At 44.1% G+C, this 19,103-nt stretch overlaps 2 protein-coding genes across 10 annotated transcripts in view; both read right to left on the reverse strand.

Annotated features, from left to right (window-relative positions):
- Window positions 1-8,771: 8,771 nt before the first annotated feature.
- GP5 (glycoprotein V platelet) lies at window positions 8,772-10,017 on the reverse strand. The gene is given in 7 exon segments (XM_057737817.1): window positions 8,772-9,159; window positions 9,161-9,314; window positions 9,317-9,440; window positions 9,442-9,465; window positions 9,467-9,853; window positions 9,855-9,897; window positions 9,899-10,017. Coding segments are annotated over 7 exon segments (1,239 nt in total).
- Window positions 10,018-15,097: 5,080 nt separating this feature from the next.
- Window positions 15,098-19,103, reverse strand: part of ATP13A3 (ATPase 13A3) — an 80,899-nt gene continuing 76,893 nt past the window's right edge. For all 9 annotated transcript variants that reach the window (XM_057738291.1, XM_057738293.1, XM_057738284.1 and 6 more), the window contains one exon: window positions 15,098-18,517. In XM_057738291.1, coding sequence (XP_057594274.1) covers window positions 18,320-18,517 — 198 coding nt within the window. In that variant the 3' untranslated portion in view covers window positions 15,098-18,319. The remainder of the gene's footprint in view (window positions 18,518-19,103) is intronic.

The following is a 19,103-nucleotide window of genomic DNA, read 5'->3' on the forward strand; positions in this document are numbered from 1 at the left end:
GAGCAACATGGGATTCCTGAAGACTGCCTTCCGCTCAGCCTGTGCGTAAGAAATGAGACAGCTGGAAGAGCCGCTGCTCCTCATAAGGGATGCTGCTGGTTGTTGCTGTGAGTGGAAAATAAGGCTAAATGACCACGGAGCCTGGGTTCCATGGTCAGAGCCATCACTTTCTGATGGGGGGCTGTCTTCTCTGGCATCGGCCATTTCCCTGCTGGCAAATGAAGGGAACTAACTAAGCCTTGCTTCCGACAGCAGAGGATTCTGAAGACAGGAAGGCAGTGATGGTGCTTATGACCACTGGGCACCTAGAAGGAAGGCGGGAAGTGGCTAACAGGATGGATGGAGACCCAGGTGACGAGGAGGGGGCCGAGCAAGGATGACCCCGGGCTCTCCCCTGCTCTGGTCACCCACCCCATCCCTCCTGGGAGGCATTTCCTCGTGTCTAGGACGGCATCATGGCCCTCAGGACTGGTGGCTCTGGGTCATCTCAGAGAACTGTGTTTTTATCCAGTGACCCATTCATCTTTTGTGTATTTGCTCTCATCCCTCCCGGTTCCAGAAAGCATTCGAGGTGGCTCAAATAAAATGTAACAAAATAACCTAAGTTGAAAGCAAGAAGGGGGACTTCCCTGGTGGTCCAGTGGTTAGGACGCTGCACGCCCACTGCCGGGGGTGCAGGTTGGATCCCTGGTCGGGGAACCAAGATCCCGCATGCCTCGTGGCGTGCCCAAACAGAAAAATATTTTTTTTTAATTGAAAAAAAAGCAGGGCTTCCTAGGTGGCTCAGTGGTTAAGAATCCGCCTGCCAATGCAGGAGACACGGGTTCCATCCCTGCCCCAGGAAGATCCCACATGCCGCGGAGCAACGAAGCCCCTGTGCCACAACTATTGAGCCTGCGCTTTAGAGCCCGTGAGCCACAACTACTGAGCCAGGGTGTTCATCCCGGAAGGAGAGGATCTGGGGGGCAGATCACTGCGTTTAACCAGTTCAAGGTTTGGTGTGGGGAAGAGGAAGGGATGTGTTCCATGGGGTCTCAAGAGACAGAACGAGGCCCACTTGGTAGGAAGCACAGATAAGGCCCAGGCAGGGGCAAGAACTCACCCACAGTCACACAGCTGGTCAGTAGCAGAGTAAGGATCTGATCCCGAGAAGCGGGGGGCAGGGTATCCAGAGGAAGGGGCACGAGAAGAGGGAAGAAAAGTAGACACACGCGCTTTGGCCGGGGACCAGCCCTCTAAGGACTGTGTGGGAACCTAGAATTGAGCTTTTCCAAAGCAATCTGGGAATATAAACCCCTGGGAGGCCCTGCTGGCCAGTGAGAGGTCTCCTCCCTGGAAAGAGCAAGCTGCAAAAAACTCTGCTGTTGGGACAGCCGGTTTTCTGTTTGAGGATGTGGACTGACCCCAGGGCATGAGGCACCCACACCGACACAATGCCTGCAAATTGCTCTTCCTCTCTGTGCAGATCAGCTCAGCAAGGCCACGGCCAGTGTCTCCAGTGGCCAGAGTCTGGGCAGCAGGTTACACCCATATCCACCCAGTTCAACCCAGAGCAGGGTGGAGTAATCACAGTTCGTGTGAGGGAGAAGGGACCTTAAAGGGCATGTTCCAGCCTCACAGCTGTCTCCATCAAATGCGGGAACTCCTTCCGTCTCGGGGTTGCTCGGCCACAGCCTGAGCAGCTCACAGACACAGCTCATGGCCCCACGTGACGGCCACTCTAACCCTAGGACCAAGTATCAGTAAAGTGGAATAATAATACCTACCTCCCAGGGCAGTTGTGAGGGTTAGGAAAATTGATTTCATGTTACCAGGCATGTATTAGATGTTTAATAAAGCTTGGTTGAATGCAGCAGCATCTGGAACACAGAACCCTCCCAAATATTGGACTTGAAAATATCAGTATCTGTGCTGGAGCAATAAAAGTCAGGAAGCACCTGGAAGCATCAACAGAGAGGTGGAAAGGGATGGAGGAAGAGTGTCACTGGACAGAGGCAATTCATTGTTTTTTTCCCCATGGGCATCTCAGGCTCCCGGTACTCTGGAACCAACCATTGAATTCAATTAATGCTTGTCTCTTTATGATGTTGATGAAATCATCTCATAACATTCCAGATGCCTAATGAGGGTGTGTGCAGCTACTGGGCAGTGAGTCCTGGAATCTCCCTGCCTTCGGCATGCGCCGGTAGTAATGGTGATTTTTAAAAGCTGGGAAGCCCAGAGTGACTTCTCCCAAAACAGACTTAGTCAGTCCCAATGTCAGCAGAGATTCAGAGCCCAACCTGCAGTTGTTCCAGAAAGAGAAGCCAATTACAACATGCTGGGCGGGGTGGGGGTGGAGGCAGAGAGACTGGAAACTGGAGAATAGAAACGGAAAGACTTGCAGTTAAACATGAAAAGTGGTCGTCCCCAGTTATCTCCTCTCCCTCCAAGGACCCCACTTAGATGGTAGCAAAGGAATTGAAATGATAAACCCACTACATCACAGGGAATGGAAGAGGATTATCAATGAACTAGAAATTTGAGCACATTTATGGAACAGAACAGTTGAAGGCAGCTGAGCAGAGAGATCCCATTTTCTTAACAGAGCCTCAGAAAGGTTTGGAATTGATTATATGAGGTACAATTCAGGATAGGTGTGTGTGAGATGTGGGAGTAAACACCAGGGAGTTATTTGAAAGCTACTATATGAAATAGCTGTCTTTGCTTCCATCCCAAGGAAAACAAACAAACAAGTTATTTTTTAAAATTATAGTGTACTAGAGAAAACAACCCTCCACAAACATTCTGGCTTGTAGAGGTTCCCAGTATGATATTCAGCCTGCTACACCAGAACCCTAACATGAAACTTGCCCGTGTGCACAAAGCTCTTAGAGTTGGTGATTTTTATTGCCTCAATTTTAAAATATGAGCCAACAACCAAGGATTTAAGGGAAGCAAACAACAAACAACAACAAATCGCAGAGAAAATAGAGATAACTCAGAAAGGAAAGGAGGACTTTAAAAACTACAAAATTTTAAACTCTAGTATTCTAAGAGAAATCCAAGAGACTGCGTCCATAAAATAAGAGCGAGTCTATAAGTCTATTAAAGAACAGGCACTACAGAAATTAAAACTACAACTGTAGATATTAAAATTTTAATTAAAGTATTGGAAGACAGAGTTGAGAATTCTCAAAAAAGTAGAAGAGATTTAAAAGATAAGATACAAGAGAAGATTAAAAAGAAAAAATTAAAAGAGAGTCAAAAAAATTATCAAGGAAGTAGTGTATGATAATTTCATAAAATTTAAGGACACAGGTCTCTAGAGGATCCTGGGCATTTCCAGCCATGTGAACAAAGTAAAGAGGAATACATAGCACATCGTATTGAAAGCAGAACACGAAAGACATAGAGAAGATCCTAAAGGCTCCCAAGAAGAAAAAATGAGTCAGCTATAAATAATGACAATGAATTTTCACCAGTAATCTTGATGCAAAAGATAATTTGAACTTAGAATTCTATTCCCAGCTAAACTAGCCACTAGTATGAGAGGAGAATAAAGACATTTTCAGGTAAGGACTTGGAAAAGAGGATACCCTCTGTATCCTTTCTCCCAGGAAGTTGTAAGATGGGAGAGCACGCTGGAAAGAGGGGTACATGGGATTTAGGAGACAGTGGAAGCAACCAAGGGAAGCCGTGAAGAGGAGCTCCAGGAGACAGCTGGGTAGAGGTCCAGAGTAGTTTCCACAAATCCTAGAAAAATGAAGGAAGTGCTAGAAAGGAAATATAATTACAATGTACTACTTGACACTATGTAAACAATATTTCCAAAGAAACAATGACTTCTACTCCTTTTTATTCATTTTCAACAACTACCAAAATGTTAATTATGGTAAGAGAACATAAAAGTCATAAACCTTGACAGAAGATGGGAGGTAGGAGAGAAAAGAACAGCAGGAGAAATGATCACAGAATTGGGATCATACTGACCACAGCTGAGCCAGAAATCAATAAGAGAGAGGTGTAAAAAAAGAAAAAGGAATTAAAAGCATACTTCTAAACAATTCAGTTAAAAAAAATCATGATGAAAATGAGAAAACACAGAACTGAGCAATAATAGAGATTAACATTAGAAATAATACCACAGCTTAAAAATGGGAACTCCTGCTGAAGCAGTCCTTAAGGGAAATTTAATCCCAAAAAAGAAGAGAGTGTGAAAATTAATGAGGTGAGTATCCGACCCGAGAGGTCATGAAGAAAAAGACAACGAAATGGACTCAAAGAAAATGGAGGAAGGAAATGCTAACGCTGACAACAAATAAAACAAAAAACAATGATACACTAGAGAGGGCAGCAAAGCCCGAGGCTCGTTCTTAGTAAAAGCAGGGAAAAAAACCAAAACGTGAGACTGATCAAGAAAAAAAAAAAAAAAAGACGTGTATAAACAATATTAAGGATGAATAAAAAGGGCATGGGGGCTTCCCTGCTGGTGCGGTGGTTAAGAATCCGCCTGCCAGTGCAGGGGACACGCGTTCAAGCTCTGGTCCAGGAAGATCCCACATGCCACGGAGCAAGGAATCCCGTGTGCCACAACTACTGAGCCCTTGTGCCACAATTACTGAAGCCCACACACCTAGAGCCCTTGCTCCACAGCAAGAGAAGCCACCACAATGAGAAGCCCGCACACGGCAACAAAGAATAGCTCCCGCTCTCTGCAACTAGAGAAAGCCCGCGCACAGCAACGAAGACCCAATGCAGCCAATAAATTAATAAATTAATTTAAAAAATATATAAAATGCAACAAAAATGGAAAAATAGAAAATCAGATTTATAACTGTTGAAATTAAATCAGCAGTTACGAATAAACTGATTTACACAAAACATCTGTGGTAGCCAGGCTCCAAAATGGCCCTGGTGATACCTGCTTCCTGGTGTTCTCACTCCAGTTGGTGCACTCCCACACTGAACAGGCTGACTTGCATATACCAGTAGGATACTGAGGAAATGATGAAATGTGACTAGCAAAGCTAAGCTATAAAGGACACTCACTTCTGTCTTGATATCTCTCTTGAACACTCAATCTGGGGGATGCCAGCTGCCTATCAGAATCCCAGCAGGGTTTCTCAGTGGAGCTTGACATGCTGACCTTAAAATATGTGTAGAATTGCAAAGGTCCCAGAATAGATAAAACTTTTCTGAAGAACAGGTGGAGTGGTGACTCTACCGAGAATTATTTAAGCTACAATAATGAAGACAGTGAGTATAAGACTAGATAAGTAGGACAATGGTTTAGGCTACAGGACCCAGAAACCAACCCATGCATATAAGCAAACTTGATAAATGACAGAGGTAGCTTTGCAAACCAGCGGGGAAAGAATGGACTATGTTATCACATAGTCTAGGAAAATAGGATGTACATTTGCAAAAAAATGCAGTTGGTTTCCTACATCTCACTGTATAGTAAAATAAAATCCATGTGGCTTAAAGACCTAAATGTGAAAAACAAACTTTACAACTTTTAGAAGAAAATAAAGGAGAGTAATTGTATGACTTGAAAGTAGGAAGATTTTCTTAAAACAAGATTTTTTCGAAAGCACAAACAATAAAATTTCATTGCTTAACCAGATTAAAAGTAAAGCTTCTGCTCCACAAAAGACAGTACAGATAAAGTAAAATAAGAAGTCACAGACTAAAAAAACAGATACTTGCAAAGCATATTTTACAGAGGATTAGTGTCCAGGATATGTAAAGAGTTCCTACAAATCAATAACAGAAAGACAAAATGCCTCATTATAAATTGGTTGATGTATATGCAAAGATAATTCTAAGAAGAAATCTGAACATTCAATAAACATTTAAAAATAAGTTCAACTTCACTAGTTATCAGGGAAATATAAAACAATGAGATACAATTTCCTACCTATTAGATTGACAAAAATTTTAAATTCTGACATTATCAAGAGTTGGTGAGGATATAGAGTAATGGGGCATAAGCAGAAAAGAAAAAACCCAGGGAATAAATGTCCATCAACAAGAGAACAGAGACATTGTGGTATATTCATTCAATAGAATATTATGTAGCTATTAAAATGAATGAACTACAGCCAAATGCTTCATGTGGATAAATTTCAAAGATGTGTTAGCCCAGAAAAAAAAGTTAAAGAATACTATATGCAGAGTATCATTTATATAAAATTTTGAAAACGGGCAAAGCATTACTTCTGCTTGTTTAGAGTTGCAGACACACGTAGTAAAAGTATAAAAACAAGCCTAGGGATGTAAAACACCAAATTTATTAATGTGGTTACCTCGGAGGAAAGGAATGAGAACAGGGAAGAAGTATAGACAAGAGTCTTTATCTGGTGTATTTTATTCAGTTGAAAAAATATCTGAAGCAAATATAGCAAAGTATAAAGGTTTGATACAGCTGGTTGAGGTGTCCAAAGATGTTCTCCATACCTTTCTGAATGCTTGAAGGTAATGGCCAGGAGTTTGGGGGAGATGTTTTAGTTGGAGAGGACACCAAAATGTAAACCCCAGGGAGGTGTGTACTGTTTTATCTGCTGCTTTATCCCTCCACTTAGAAGAATGCCTGGTACTGAGGAGGTACTCAGCAAACGTTTGCTGAATGAAAGAACATATGCAGAGGCATTGAGACATGTTAGAACACGCTGTGGTCTGAAACAGCGAATCATAATAAGAGTAGCCTACTTCTATCGAGCTTCACCTGCATTGGTCTGGATTATTTCAATCTTGCAAGGATGGTAAGGACCATTATCATCCTCACTCTACAGGTGAGGAAACAAAGGCTTAGAAAGCCAGGCAGCCTGCCTGAAAGCATAGTGGTTAGGACTACAGTCCACAGTCCATCAAAAAAAAAAAGTCTGAATTTTACGGTGTAGGTAGTTTCAAATTTTGGAGCAGTGGAAATAAATAAGACAAGAAGGCACATAAACACGCACACACACCCTCAAGTGGGGTGAGCAGGACCAGAAGGCGTGGGAGGGTGCCTAGTGCCGGAGAGCCTGAGAGGGGCACACACAGAAGGGAACACTTCAGTCTGCCAGGGTACTCAGGGAAGACTTCAGGAGGAGGAGGAGACAGGTGAACTTGGCCTTGAAAGAGAAGTGCACCTACAAACGGCAGGAACCCAGCTCCTCGTGCTCCACATCCAATGGTTGCTGTTGGCAGGTCTGTTTCCCTGGACCCTGAGCGCAGCCTCACCGCACAGGGCTGAGACCACCCACAAGCGAAGACTAACCTGAATGTAATCTCCAATTTGAGGGTGTTTGCTCTCACTTTTGTATACACAGAGAAGAAAAACCAGCTCAAAGCTCTTCTTTTGAAATCATGACAGCAGTAATCATTGCTTGCCCTTTAACAGTAAGAGCTACCATTTATTGAGCATTTACTGTATGCAGGGTACTGGGCTAAGTCATCAGATGCTTTACTGCCCTTAGTTCTCACAACAGCTCTAAGTACGCACTGCCTATACCAGAGATGAGGAAACCAAGGCTTCAAGAATTCAGGTGTGTTGCCACAGGCCTATGCAGTTACTGGGTGGAGCCGGGATCTGAACCGGCGCGGGTTTCCGACTCTCCAGCCCATGTTGTAACCACTGCGTCTCACAAGCAGACACCCAATTAAAGCAACGAGGGTTTTACTGCCTTCAATTGGAATAAATGAGAACTTGATCCGAGCATAATAAACTGGAACCCAAACTTATCATTACATTCATGAACACCTGTCACTGTCAGGCGCTCTGTGAACGCTTGTGAAATGAGGTAGCGTGTCTAGTTCCAGCAAATGAAAAGCACCCCAGCGTCAGAAGGACAGACCTCACCCCTGCAGGAAGCAGGTAGAAACTCACAGCCCACGTGAGCAGGCAGCCGTGCTCCGCCGGCGCGCACCTGGGGAGGCCGGGAGCAACCACCGGCGCCCCCCGCCTCGGCCCCGCCGCTCCCCCAACCCGGGCCCCACCCGCCCTGGTGCCGCGCCTCTTCCGCTCCTCCGCGCTCAGCCGCGACCCCGCTGGAAGGGCTCTGCGCTGGGTACCGAGCTCCTGGAGGGGAGGCCGGGTGTCCGCTCCCCCTCGGCCGGTGACACAGCGGGCCTGCTCTGAAAATACGCGTTTGCGTGGATGGAGTTCAGCGCTCTCCCCCAAACCCCAGAGGTCACACCCATACAGTGAGGAGCAACAGGACAGAAAGAGAACCGGGAGAATTCTGCGCTGCAAATCTAAGTAGATAAAGAGAGCCATCCATCCTCTCCCCTAGGAAAGGCCACCATCCCTGGGCCCCGGCCCCCGCAGTCGTTTTATTCATTCATTTCACAGACGCTCACCGCACACCTACCAGGTGCGGGAGGCAGGCCCTGGCCTGGAGCTGGCCGCCTCCCTTGCACCCTCCCTCAGCACACGGGGAAGAGACCCCCTCTCCACCCGGCACGTCGGGCAAGCGAGGGGCCTTCGCAGCCCGCGCCCCCAGGAGCACCCCGTGGAGGAGGAGACCAAGACCCAGCGGGCAGACGCAGTGTGCGGCTGTAAATGGCTGGGCTGGGCTGGGGGATGGGATGGAAGGGGGAGGAGGGAGAGAGGCAGGGAGGGAGGGAGGAAGGGGAGGGAGAGGAGGACGAGGGAGAGGGAGAGGGGGGCAGCGGCCGCCGGCCTCGACTTTCCCCGGAGCCACGCCTGACAGTACCCTGGCCACGTTTCCATTACTTGCAAGGTCTTCCCCGTGCCTCCAAGCGCAGCGCGCGCGCTGATGAGGTTCCAAAAGAGCCTGCCGAGCTTAACCATCGCGCACGGTGCTCCCGGCTGGTAAGGCCCGAGCCGCGAAAAGCACAAAAGACAGACCCGGGACCGGCGGCGGTCCTGGCGTCTGCCCTCGGCCGCCGGCCGGGCGCCCGCGCGGGGCGGCCGCGGGGCCTCGGGACGAGCGCGGGCGGGGCGGCGGCAGGACCCCGGGCAGCCGGGGCCGAGGGGCACACGCGGCGCCGGGAAGCGTCCGCGGCTGCCTGGGGTCGGGCTGGGCCGCCTGCGGGCCGCGGAGGCCGCGGGGCAGCGCGCGCGCGCGACGGGGAGGGAGGGCGCAGGGGGGCGCAGGGGGGCCCGCCGCTCGCCGAGACCCCCGAGGCCGCGCGGGCAGCGGGGGGCGCAGCCGGGTGCCGCGCAGCCACCTCCCGCAGGCCGCCCGCCTCCCCGAAGAGCCCCTCGGGGGCTTCCCCCAGCGGGTTCTCGAGCAGGGTCAGGGAGGTCAAATTGTGCGTCTGAAGAAAGAGGGCAGCGGGCAGAAACTCAAGGCGGTTTCTGGAAAGAGGCTGAGAACTCAGGCGTCGAAGGCGCCGGGAGCTACGGAACGGATGCGATTTCGGTGGAGCTGCAGCTGCATCAGGGCGCGCAGGCTCTCCGGCAGCCCCGAATCCAGAGAGACGAAGTGGCTCGAGTGGAGCGGAAGCTTCCTTCTCAAGCTTAACCTGGACCCCCAAATAATCCCCCGGGCAGGTGGGCCAAATTATCTCCCGGTAAGTCCAACAATATCAGGTTCCCCAGGTGTGTGAAGAGGCTAGCAGGAAGGAAAGCGAGTTGGGTTTGGTTCAGACAGAGCTCCTGCAGGTTAACCAGTTTCTGAAACATGTTCTGGTCAAGGCTCCTTAGTGCATTGCCGTCCAAAAACAGCTGTTCCAGGAGCACCAGCTTATCCAATGGCGCGCCTGGAAGGCGGGTTATCTAGTTAAGCGATACCCTCAGGGCTTTGAGTTTCATCAGGTCGTGGAGAGTGCCGGGAGCAGTGGCCGAAACGTGGCTGTCGGACAGCATCAGGCGCCGCAGGACGGTCCTGCCACCGAAGCTGCGGTCCTGCAAGGCGCCGCGCGCGGCCCACTTGGAAGAGCAAGGCGTGCGTGCGGTTGGTGGGGGCCGAGCGCGGCGATGTGCGCCACGCTGCCCCGCGAGGACCGCGCCGCGTGGCGGGAGATGCACCGGCAGGTGGGTGGGCAGGGGACGGGCTGGGCGCGCAGCGCAGCGCTCCTCAGCATGTCTGAAAAGGCGGCCGTGGCAGATCTCTGCGCAACGCACAAAGGGCAAACGCTCGAATTTCAGTCTTGTCACCCTGCGTGATCCTTTCGCCAGGGTTATCGCTGACTTTGAGTGTGACTCAGATACCGGTTAAGGCTCCCTCTTAGGGGCGCTTGCTTTTCCTGGGTGGTGAAAAGACATTCGTTCTGCACTAGGAGGCCTCATTCTTTTGTTTTACTGATTCTCCACTCTTAGTTCAAATCGTTGAAATGAAAGCCTGCGGAAAAGTCAACACCTTTAAATCTTTACATAGAACTATTTAAAATAATCCTTCTCACAATCAAGCTCACAGGCATCACAGAGTCGTGCTTGGCCCTGCTCTTGACTTTATAACTTAGCCAGGGGTGGCTATGCCCTACGGCCCTGAAGGGAACAGCAAAGTCTGTGAAAACAGCAGCAACCACCACCTGATTCTTTTTATCAGAATCATGCTGTATCTGCAGTGCCAACTTTACTACCACAGGACCACCGCAAAACAGTGAACACCCTGTTAGCCACACTGAGGAAAGCCCGTAATAGTACCTATCACTTTATGCCACGCATTGTTCTCAGCACTTTACTGAAATTAATTCAATGCTTACGATAACCCTATGAGCTAGGTACTGATATTATCCCCAATTAAAGGATGATGCGACGAAGGCACAGAAAGATTAGGTAACTTAACCAGGGTCACAGGACTAGAATTTGAGCCTAGTATTTCTGATTGAGCCATAAATAAGGAGCTATCACTTCTAAGATGCTTAAGTAAAAATTAGTACTCATGGAACTGAATTAGCTGTGAAATACACACAGTAATACTAAGCTGCCAAAACAATGTTTCCCACATGTAATTTTAAATGAATTGCTTCTTGTACTAAGTTTTATTTCTTATTTGTACAGACTAATTGGGCCCTCCAGTCGCCCATGCTAATTTTTAAAATATTTGGCCTTACCTGAAATGGTGCTGCACCCGAAAGCAATCGGAAGGCTTAAGAGCTTTGTGTGTGCTTTAGCACTTTCCAAAGGAAGAGGGAAGTGTGCTTGCATCCTGAGGATAAAGACTTCCCCGGAATAAAAGTCACGGAAAGGACCCTACCTCAGAGGGCATATTCTGGTTTTTAATGACAAGTAAATGACAAATATCTTCAAACTTTGAAGAAGAGACCGTATATAACCCAAGTCCTACTGCCAAAGCTGAATGATAAGAGCAGGAGGGAGAGCAGTTTCTCCATAAAGGCACAATATGCCTCTGTGATGTGTGCCCAGTAGTGACACAGCCAGGTCCCTGCAGCAGCCACACCCCTGGTTTGGCTACACGTCCTCTGGGCCTTCCTCTTTCTGCCACTGCACTCCAGTTCTGCTCCAGTTCCCCTCTCTGCCTTTTAGGACATTCTCAAGTGCTCCACTTTTTTTTTTTTTTTCTTTTTAGGCGTAATAAAGCTAAAAAGATTCTCAAATGGCCATCCTTGCTGGGTTGAAGGGTGTTCACGTGTTCAACTGAACATAGGAATGTCAAACTGCTTTGCCAAGTAGTTGTGCCAATATATGCTTCCACCTACCCTGTATGACAGTTCCTGTACCAGAGTTTCTGTACTTCATCTCTGCCCAAGGCTTGGAATTGATTTTTTTAATTTTTGCCATTCATATGAAATAATTGTCTCAGAGTGGTTTTAATTTTTCATTTCCCTATTGAATGATGAACTTGAGCATCTTTTCATATTTTTAAGGGCCAATTACGCTTCATTTTCTGAGAAATTTGGGCTCTTTCGAGCATTTTTCTACATGCAAAATATGTATGATTATGTCTGAAAAGCTGAACTGTGGACATTATGTATTCTGGATACTAATTGTCAGTTGTGGGTGTTACAGATATCTTCATCTAGTTTCTGCTTTGCCTCTTCACCTGCTTTATGTCTTTTGATGGACAGAAGTATTAATATAGGCAGTTATTAATCTTTAATGATTCATTTTTTGTCTATTAAAATAATTCCTCCTCTCAAGCTAAAAAAATATTTTCCTATAACAGCTTATTACATGTTAGAATTTTGTCCTTTGCATTTAGGTCTTTAATCCATCTAGAATTGATTCTTGTGTGTGATGTAAGTTAAGTACAATTTTTTTTCCCCACTAGGCGAACCAGCTGTCTTCCCTCAGAGCTACAATGTCAGCACCATCATAAATCAACACCTGATGAATGTGTGGGTCTGCTTCTGGGCTATTTGATAATCCCTGTACCAACATCACACTGAAATATAAAGCCTGAAAATATTCAGTGTTTTATGAAGTGTGAAGAAGTAGACATTCTCACACTAAGTTGGTGGGGATATAAATGGTAGCAAACTTTGGGGAGGAAAATTTAGTGGTATCAACCAAATTTTAAGTATACATATTATTTGTCCAGCAGTTCCACTGCTAAAAGTATACCCTATGGAAATGCTCATTAAGACATGTACACAAAAACTTACCTGCAGGATTGTAATAGAAAAAAAAAAGAAAGAAAACCTAAATGACCACCAATAGGAAACTAGTCATGCAATAGGATGCCTTGCAGACTTTGAAAAGAATGGACTTGAGCTCCGAGTACTGATGTAACTTTCTAAAATACACTGAATGACATAAAACAAGGCCAGCGTGGCATGTAACATGGGGTTCTACTTGTGTAGGATTTTTAAAAACATATGAGCATATATATCTTTTCTAGAATGATACAAAAAAGAAACTTTAGTATTCCCCCTTTGGGGGAAGAAACCAGGAAAAATGTCACTTCCTTATATACCTTTCTGTGAGGTTTGAAATTTTACCAAATGTACTTAATGTCACTATTAAAATTTTTTAATGCAAATATAAAGTGGTTTGGAAGGGAAAATGGCACCATTTAAGAAAAAAAGGAGGAATATAGGTATTTAAAAACACTAGGAAATGTCAATGCTTGAATTGCAAAAGAATAAACATTAACCTCTGGAATTTTTGAGTGGAGTGGTACAGAAGTGGTTCTTAAATTATTCTACCCTAGGTGGCAAAAAGTCCCCCAAATTCACATTGGCAGGTGTTATAGAAAAGGACCTGACATCTATTCAACCTTTGATGTAGCCAAATGCAGTCAAAGCCCATTAAATGTTGAACTGACTAAAATCATCCTCTAAGGCATGCAGTCCTAGACCACAGGGAAAGCCGGCCTCTGCCAGGTATCGTGGGAGGTCTGCTTTTCCGCTCAAATCAACGGAAGCAACTCCAGAGCCCATAACAGCTCCCCTGGTGACCAGTGAGTCAGTCATGCACGGTGCACTAACTGAAAGGCCCCTTGCCCATCAAATACCAGGAGCCACCGTGACAGAGGCCTGGGAAGAGGCACTGTGGGATAATCAAAGTACAACTTCGAGTCAAATTCAGGTGGAACTCCATAATTCAAAAAGACACATGCACTCCAATATTCATTGCAGCACTATTTACAATAGCCAGGACATGGAAGCAACCTAAATGTCCATCAACAGATGAATGGATAAAGGAGATGGGGTACAAATATACAATGGAATATTACTCAGCTGTAAAAAGCAATGAAACTGGGACATTTTTAGAGACATGGATGGACCCAGAGACTGTCATACAGAATGAAGTGAGTCAGAAAAACAAATATCGTATATTAACACATATATGTGGACTATAGAAAAATGGTACACATCAACCGGTTTGCAAGGCAGAAATAGAGACACAGATGTAGAGAACAAACATATGGACACCAAGTGGGGAAAGTGGGGAGGGTTGGGGGGGAATGAATTGGGAGATGGGGATACCAAATTGTACACTCTAAATAGATGCATTTATTGTAAAAAATTAAAAATTAAAAAAAAAAAATTCAGGTGAAGCTTCTTTAGCCTGTTCCCCCAGGAAGATCTCCAATGAGAATTGCATTTTGAAGAGAGGACATTCTGATGGCCCCAGAAGGGAACACTGGGCACAGACGTTGCAGACAGTGGAGGAACACTGAGTTCATTCGATGAACAAGTTGATGAGGTATTGAGAAGTACTTTGAGCACTGAAGTAATAACGGTACCAGTGTTTCAAATCCTTTGGATTTTGGATCCATGAAACAAGTCAGGAATCTGCTGTCCTAAGATGGCAGCTTCTGTATCCAAGTCACAGAACCCTAGCTTACAGGGTTTGGCCATTCAAAAGCAGGTATCTACCCAAATGAGATACACTTTTCTCCCCCTGGGAGGAAGACTCGGAGGCCAGGGCACAGCAGGGATGTCTCCGTACGTGTGGAGTAACCACAGCCCCAACTTGGTACAGGGATGATCTCATTCAAACTCCTAGAACTCCCTCTGTGCTTCCCTGCAGTATACACCCAGAGTGAAGTACCTGGCAGTGACGGAGGGGGAGGAGGAAGGTGAGATATGCAGAACTGTGCTGCCACCAGCAGGCTGTGGTGCAGGGAGCAAGACCATGTGCTACACTACCCACAGTGAATGGAAGGAACTCAGGCTCAAACTAGGTCTCACACCAGCCAACCACCCACACGGCTCATAGCAGAGGACACACAGCTCCTGCAGAACCTGTGACACAAGGAAAGGCCTCCTACCCAAGCACAAGGCCCAGCAATCCTGCCCTCCCTGGGATTCCCAGGGCCGGCAGTCAGCTCCAAGGTCTCCTGCTCCACGGAGCACTCTTTTGGCATCCACGGATGCCATGTCACCTCAGACTTACCATGGCTTACATGGCATCAGCTTTTGGTTTGATCTTCCCAACTGTTCATAAATTCTAAGTCCCTAGTCTTCTGTCTCACCATTTCCCTCTGGCCTCGACACTTGACATTTGGCTCTACACGGTACCTGACAGGTTTCCATGGGCTGCTCACAGACATGACATGGTATGTGGAAGGCTGCATTCTTTTCTTGAAAAATTCAAAGTTGAGGGAGAGAGCGGGGGGGAGAGAAATGCAGGGAGTATTAAGCAGGAAAATAAATCCAGAGAGGGATTCGGCTTCGTGTAACTAAAGAGCAAACAAATGTATATAAAGACACAGGGAAAAAAAAAAGAAAAAGAAATGTTAAATCATTCATTTAAATCTTTATTTTGAACAGCTTCAATCAAAAAATTTCAGGTTATTTACAGCACTAAATGTACAATTTTGCATGTATGCCTTTTTGACATCAGGGTACCATTCTTGAGCAGCAATACGTTTTTAAAAATATAAAGATGCAGTATCACTTCTGATATAAAGTTACTTAAAAAAATCCAAAGTCTTAGGGAATTCACAAATCATAACAGAAGTAACTATTTTATTAATTTAATGTGCACATAATTACCAAATCTTAATACATTAAAAATATGTTAAATGCCCACAGACTGTACAAAAATTAACATTTTGTTAAAAGTTCCCAACCACCTCCCACCATAAATATACAAAAGCCTTTCTTCAGATGTGTCAAAACTGCATGCATGAAATCTTAGGATGTTTTCTAAAGCTGGAACTCTGCTCTTCTCTGGATACTGGATCCACAGCCGTTTGGGGAACAGAATACATAAACGCTGATACAGTTTTCCATGCCTCTGAAACTGTGCAGTATTTTCATAAACATGGGAAACAAAATAACAGTAAAAACCGCAACAGTTTTATTTAAATGCAAGTACAATTTGGAAAGCTTTCAAATGTAAGGATTATAAAACTAATATAAAAACTTTTTATTTTGTTGTTGGCTTAGCCACTCTTATTCAAGCATTATTTGCAGCATTGCTTTACAGCAGTTGGTGCTAGAAGATACAAAACATAGTTACCACTATTTATAATATTTAAGGGAGGGGAAAAAAAAAAAAACTTTAAACAACCCTGAGGGAGACACACGTTAAAAATCTTATTTATTTAAAAAGTTAAAAAGTTGCCTATCATTTAACAATTACTTTCCCGGACATTTCTGTCCCTTCAGCATGTGCATAAATACAGTTTAAATCAGCAGTATTCATTCCTCTCAATACATCAAAATAACATATGTACAGATTTTAAATTTAGATCTGTATACACTCAAATAATTTAATGTGAAACTCAGAATCAAAATGACGATGTAATGGTGGCCTACAGAGAGAGGACGCATCCACCTAGGGCACTGAGCGGGGCGCACCCCCGGACTCACAGACAGTCTCCAAAGCACATTCTGGAAGCCATCCATTACAACCCGAACAACCCACCTGGTCTGTGTTCAAACACAACCTCCTACAAATGCTTCTGTCCACCTACCTAAAAACCTCATTCCTTTGAAAACAATATAGACAGATGTGATACAAAACTCTTATAAAATCTAAATGTTAAGAAAGGGGGAAGGGTGTCAAAAATATAGCTCTTTATGATCATGCTCTTAAAGATGTTGAATACAATCTGATAGTGAGATTTTTAAGCTGCTACTTAGCAATTACTTTAATTATATGCTTCAGTATTTAAGTCAAAGAATAAAATTTGCAATTGTGGGAGATCACTGAAGACGAACACTCCTATGTACTGGAAGTGAACTGAATGTGGAAACTACACAATGATCAAGAGAGCAAGTAACTATAAAAACAGTGCTAACTCACAGCTCGAGAGGTCTAAGATGCATAGCTTCATAGAATCATTCATGGAATAACTGTTCTTATTATCTAATGTGTATTAATACAGTATCATACGTTTTGATGGAAAATTCTGATTATGTGTTTGTAAGAATCACCAGTGGCCACAGCAGTAACAGTGATCCTGAGCGTAACGTACATTTTTCTGCAGTTACCAAAAATCATCAGGTCTCCACAGCATAAAAAAATGAGAACCACGTGGTTCTACGGTTCTGGGTGACATCTGATCAGACTGGTGAACACGTATCAGCTGGGAGCAGAGCACAAGCACGCTGCTGGTCAAGGAAGAGCACAGGGTAAGATCACACAGTCTTAGGAGTGCAGTGTCCACATTCCAGCAGTATCAGTTTTCTTGTTTATCAGAACGTTGGGCTTTGCCAAACTGCTAGATCTTACCTATACAGGAATTTTTTAATTACCTTAATTTTGTTTAGAATTTGAACGTTAACCAGGCAAAACAGAAAGGTGAAAAATATTTTCCACATTTCTTTTGACTCAATGAATGTCTTTTTTTTAACTTTATTTCATTTTTTTCCTCCCAGAAACTTCCACAACCAAACATGCTCATTCGTAAAAACCCAACCCAAAATAGGTAAGCTCTGACCTCTGGCGCCACCTAATGGCATACAACAAACTCGCCAGGTTCATATTGCTTTGAAAAAATAGCATTCAAAACCACTCGTTGTTTAAGCCTCATTATTGACAGGAGAAACATACATCAAACCTTTAAAAATTTAGGAGGTAAAATTCTAACTCAAAAAACTAAAAGACAAAAAACTATTATCCTATGTCTTTAGGTAAACTAAAGACGTAGAAGAAAACAGACATTTAAAATAGTATAAAACCTGAGAGGAAAAAACAGGTATGAAGAGATACTAGAAAGATAGAGCTACATCTACTGCCAAAAGAAATAAGCTTTTTTCCTACTGAAAAGGGTTCAACAACATTCAACTAAAGCAAATTACACTACTGACACCACACACAGCGTAAGATTCATTTAATAGCTTTGAGGGACATCTCAAGAAGGCAGTGAAGCACCTTGCTGATTAGAAAAAATAAAACCCAGGCAGTTTATACAGAAAATATAAAACCATAAATGGAAATTACCTGAGTTGTTCTGTAAGTAACAGCATAAAACTCACTCCTAACTCTAGGCTATCAAAGGGAACTGTATGTGTACAAAGTTTACTTTGGGAGAAATACTGAAATCAAACGAAAACAGGCTTTCCACCTATTTTCATTGGAGGCTAATTAACACCCATTTCATCAATCATGAATTTAGGGCTTGTATATAAATGATGACTTTTTCTAATCAGGGGGCTGTGAAAATAAATTTAAAGGCATAAACTAAGTCTTAGAAGCTGATATCTAAACACCTTCCAGATACCAACTTTCTTCTGTACCCTATGAACAGTATCACTGAGGGTAACAAGCAAGTTCTGGAAATATATATGTACTATTTAGAGTTACTGAATGAAGGTACAGGGCTTTATAGATTGATTATTAATTGAACTGACAGGCCAATCTCTTTTGTTTTGTTTAAAAAAACAAAAGGCTCTCAAATCAGCTGCTCCATTAGAAGGGACATAAATTGAAAAGGTGCCATTCTGAAGCACAGGATTAGGTAAAGTCCAACGTTTACACTCTCAATACTGCCACTAGAACACCACTGAGACCCATTCACTGCTATGTTATGGTGATGATCTGACATGATCCATTCTCCTTTACTAAAGCTTTAGCTTCTGTTGTTGTTTGAGGTTTTGGTGGCCATTCTGGGTCAACCAAGAGCTCCTGAGCCAGATACATGTACTTGGCCTTTGGCATCTTCTTCCTACAGTTCAGGGCCCAGGACAAGCAGCATTTCCCCCACCAATCCACTGACTCCTAAGAAAATAAGGAAAAAAAGGAACACTCAGTAGATTAAGAGCTGCTGTTTTTAACAGGTTTGTTAAAGCATCGTTCATCAGCACAGAAAAATAAGAGGAAATGACTTCCGAGCACAGCAAATACATGAAAAAAAAAAAAAATCCACACTTAATGGAAAAAAGTCAGCTTTCAATTATTTAGGAACATTATTTTTTTAAGATTATATTTTTAAATTATCCATGTAATTTATACTTTGTTTTACTTAATCCTACGTTCCTATCTCCTCTTGCATGCAGATATATTTTTAAAATAATGTGCATATTTAGAGTCTATGATTCCATAGCATAAAATATCTAATGTATTAAGAATAACTGTAAACTATTCAGAAAGAGAAAAAATTTTCAGTATTTAATATGAAAACCCTCATTCTATCCCAAATTATCTTTTGGTACTATTGCTTCTAGCAACTTAAGCACCTGATCATTTTGGGAAGAAAACAGTATAAAGATACCGCAGCTACTGTTAATGTCACCTTTCAAAGCATTATGTAAATACTGTAGCTCAAAAGCAGAAGTTAGATCATGTTTAATGTCAATCACTTCTT

Source organism: Hippopotamus amphibius, chromosome 6 (assembly GCF_030028045.1).
Source record: "Hippopotamus amphibius kiboko isolate mHipAmp2 chromosome 6, mHipAmp2.hap2, whole genome shotgun sequence".
NCBI lineage: Eukaryota > Metazoa > Chordata > Mammalia > Artiodactyla > Hippopotamidae > Hippopotamus > Hippopotamus amphibius.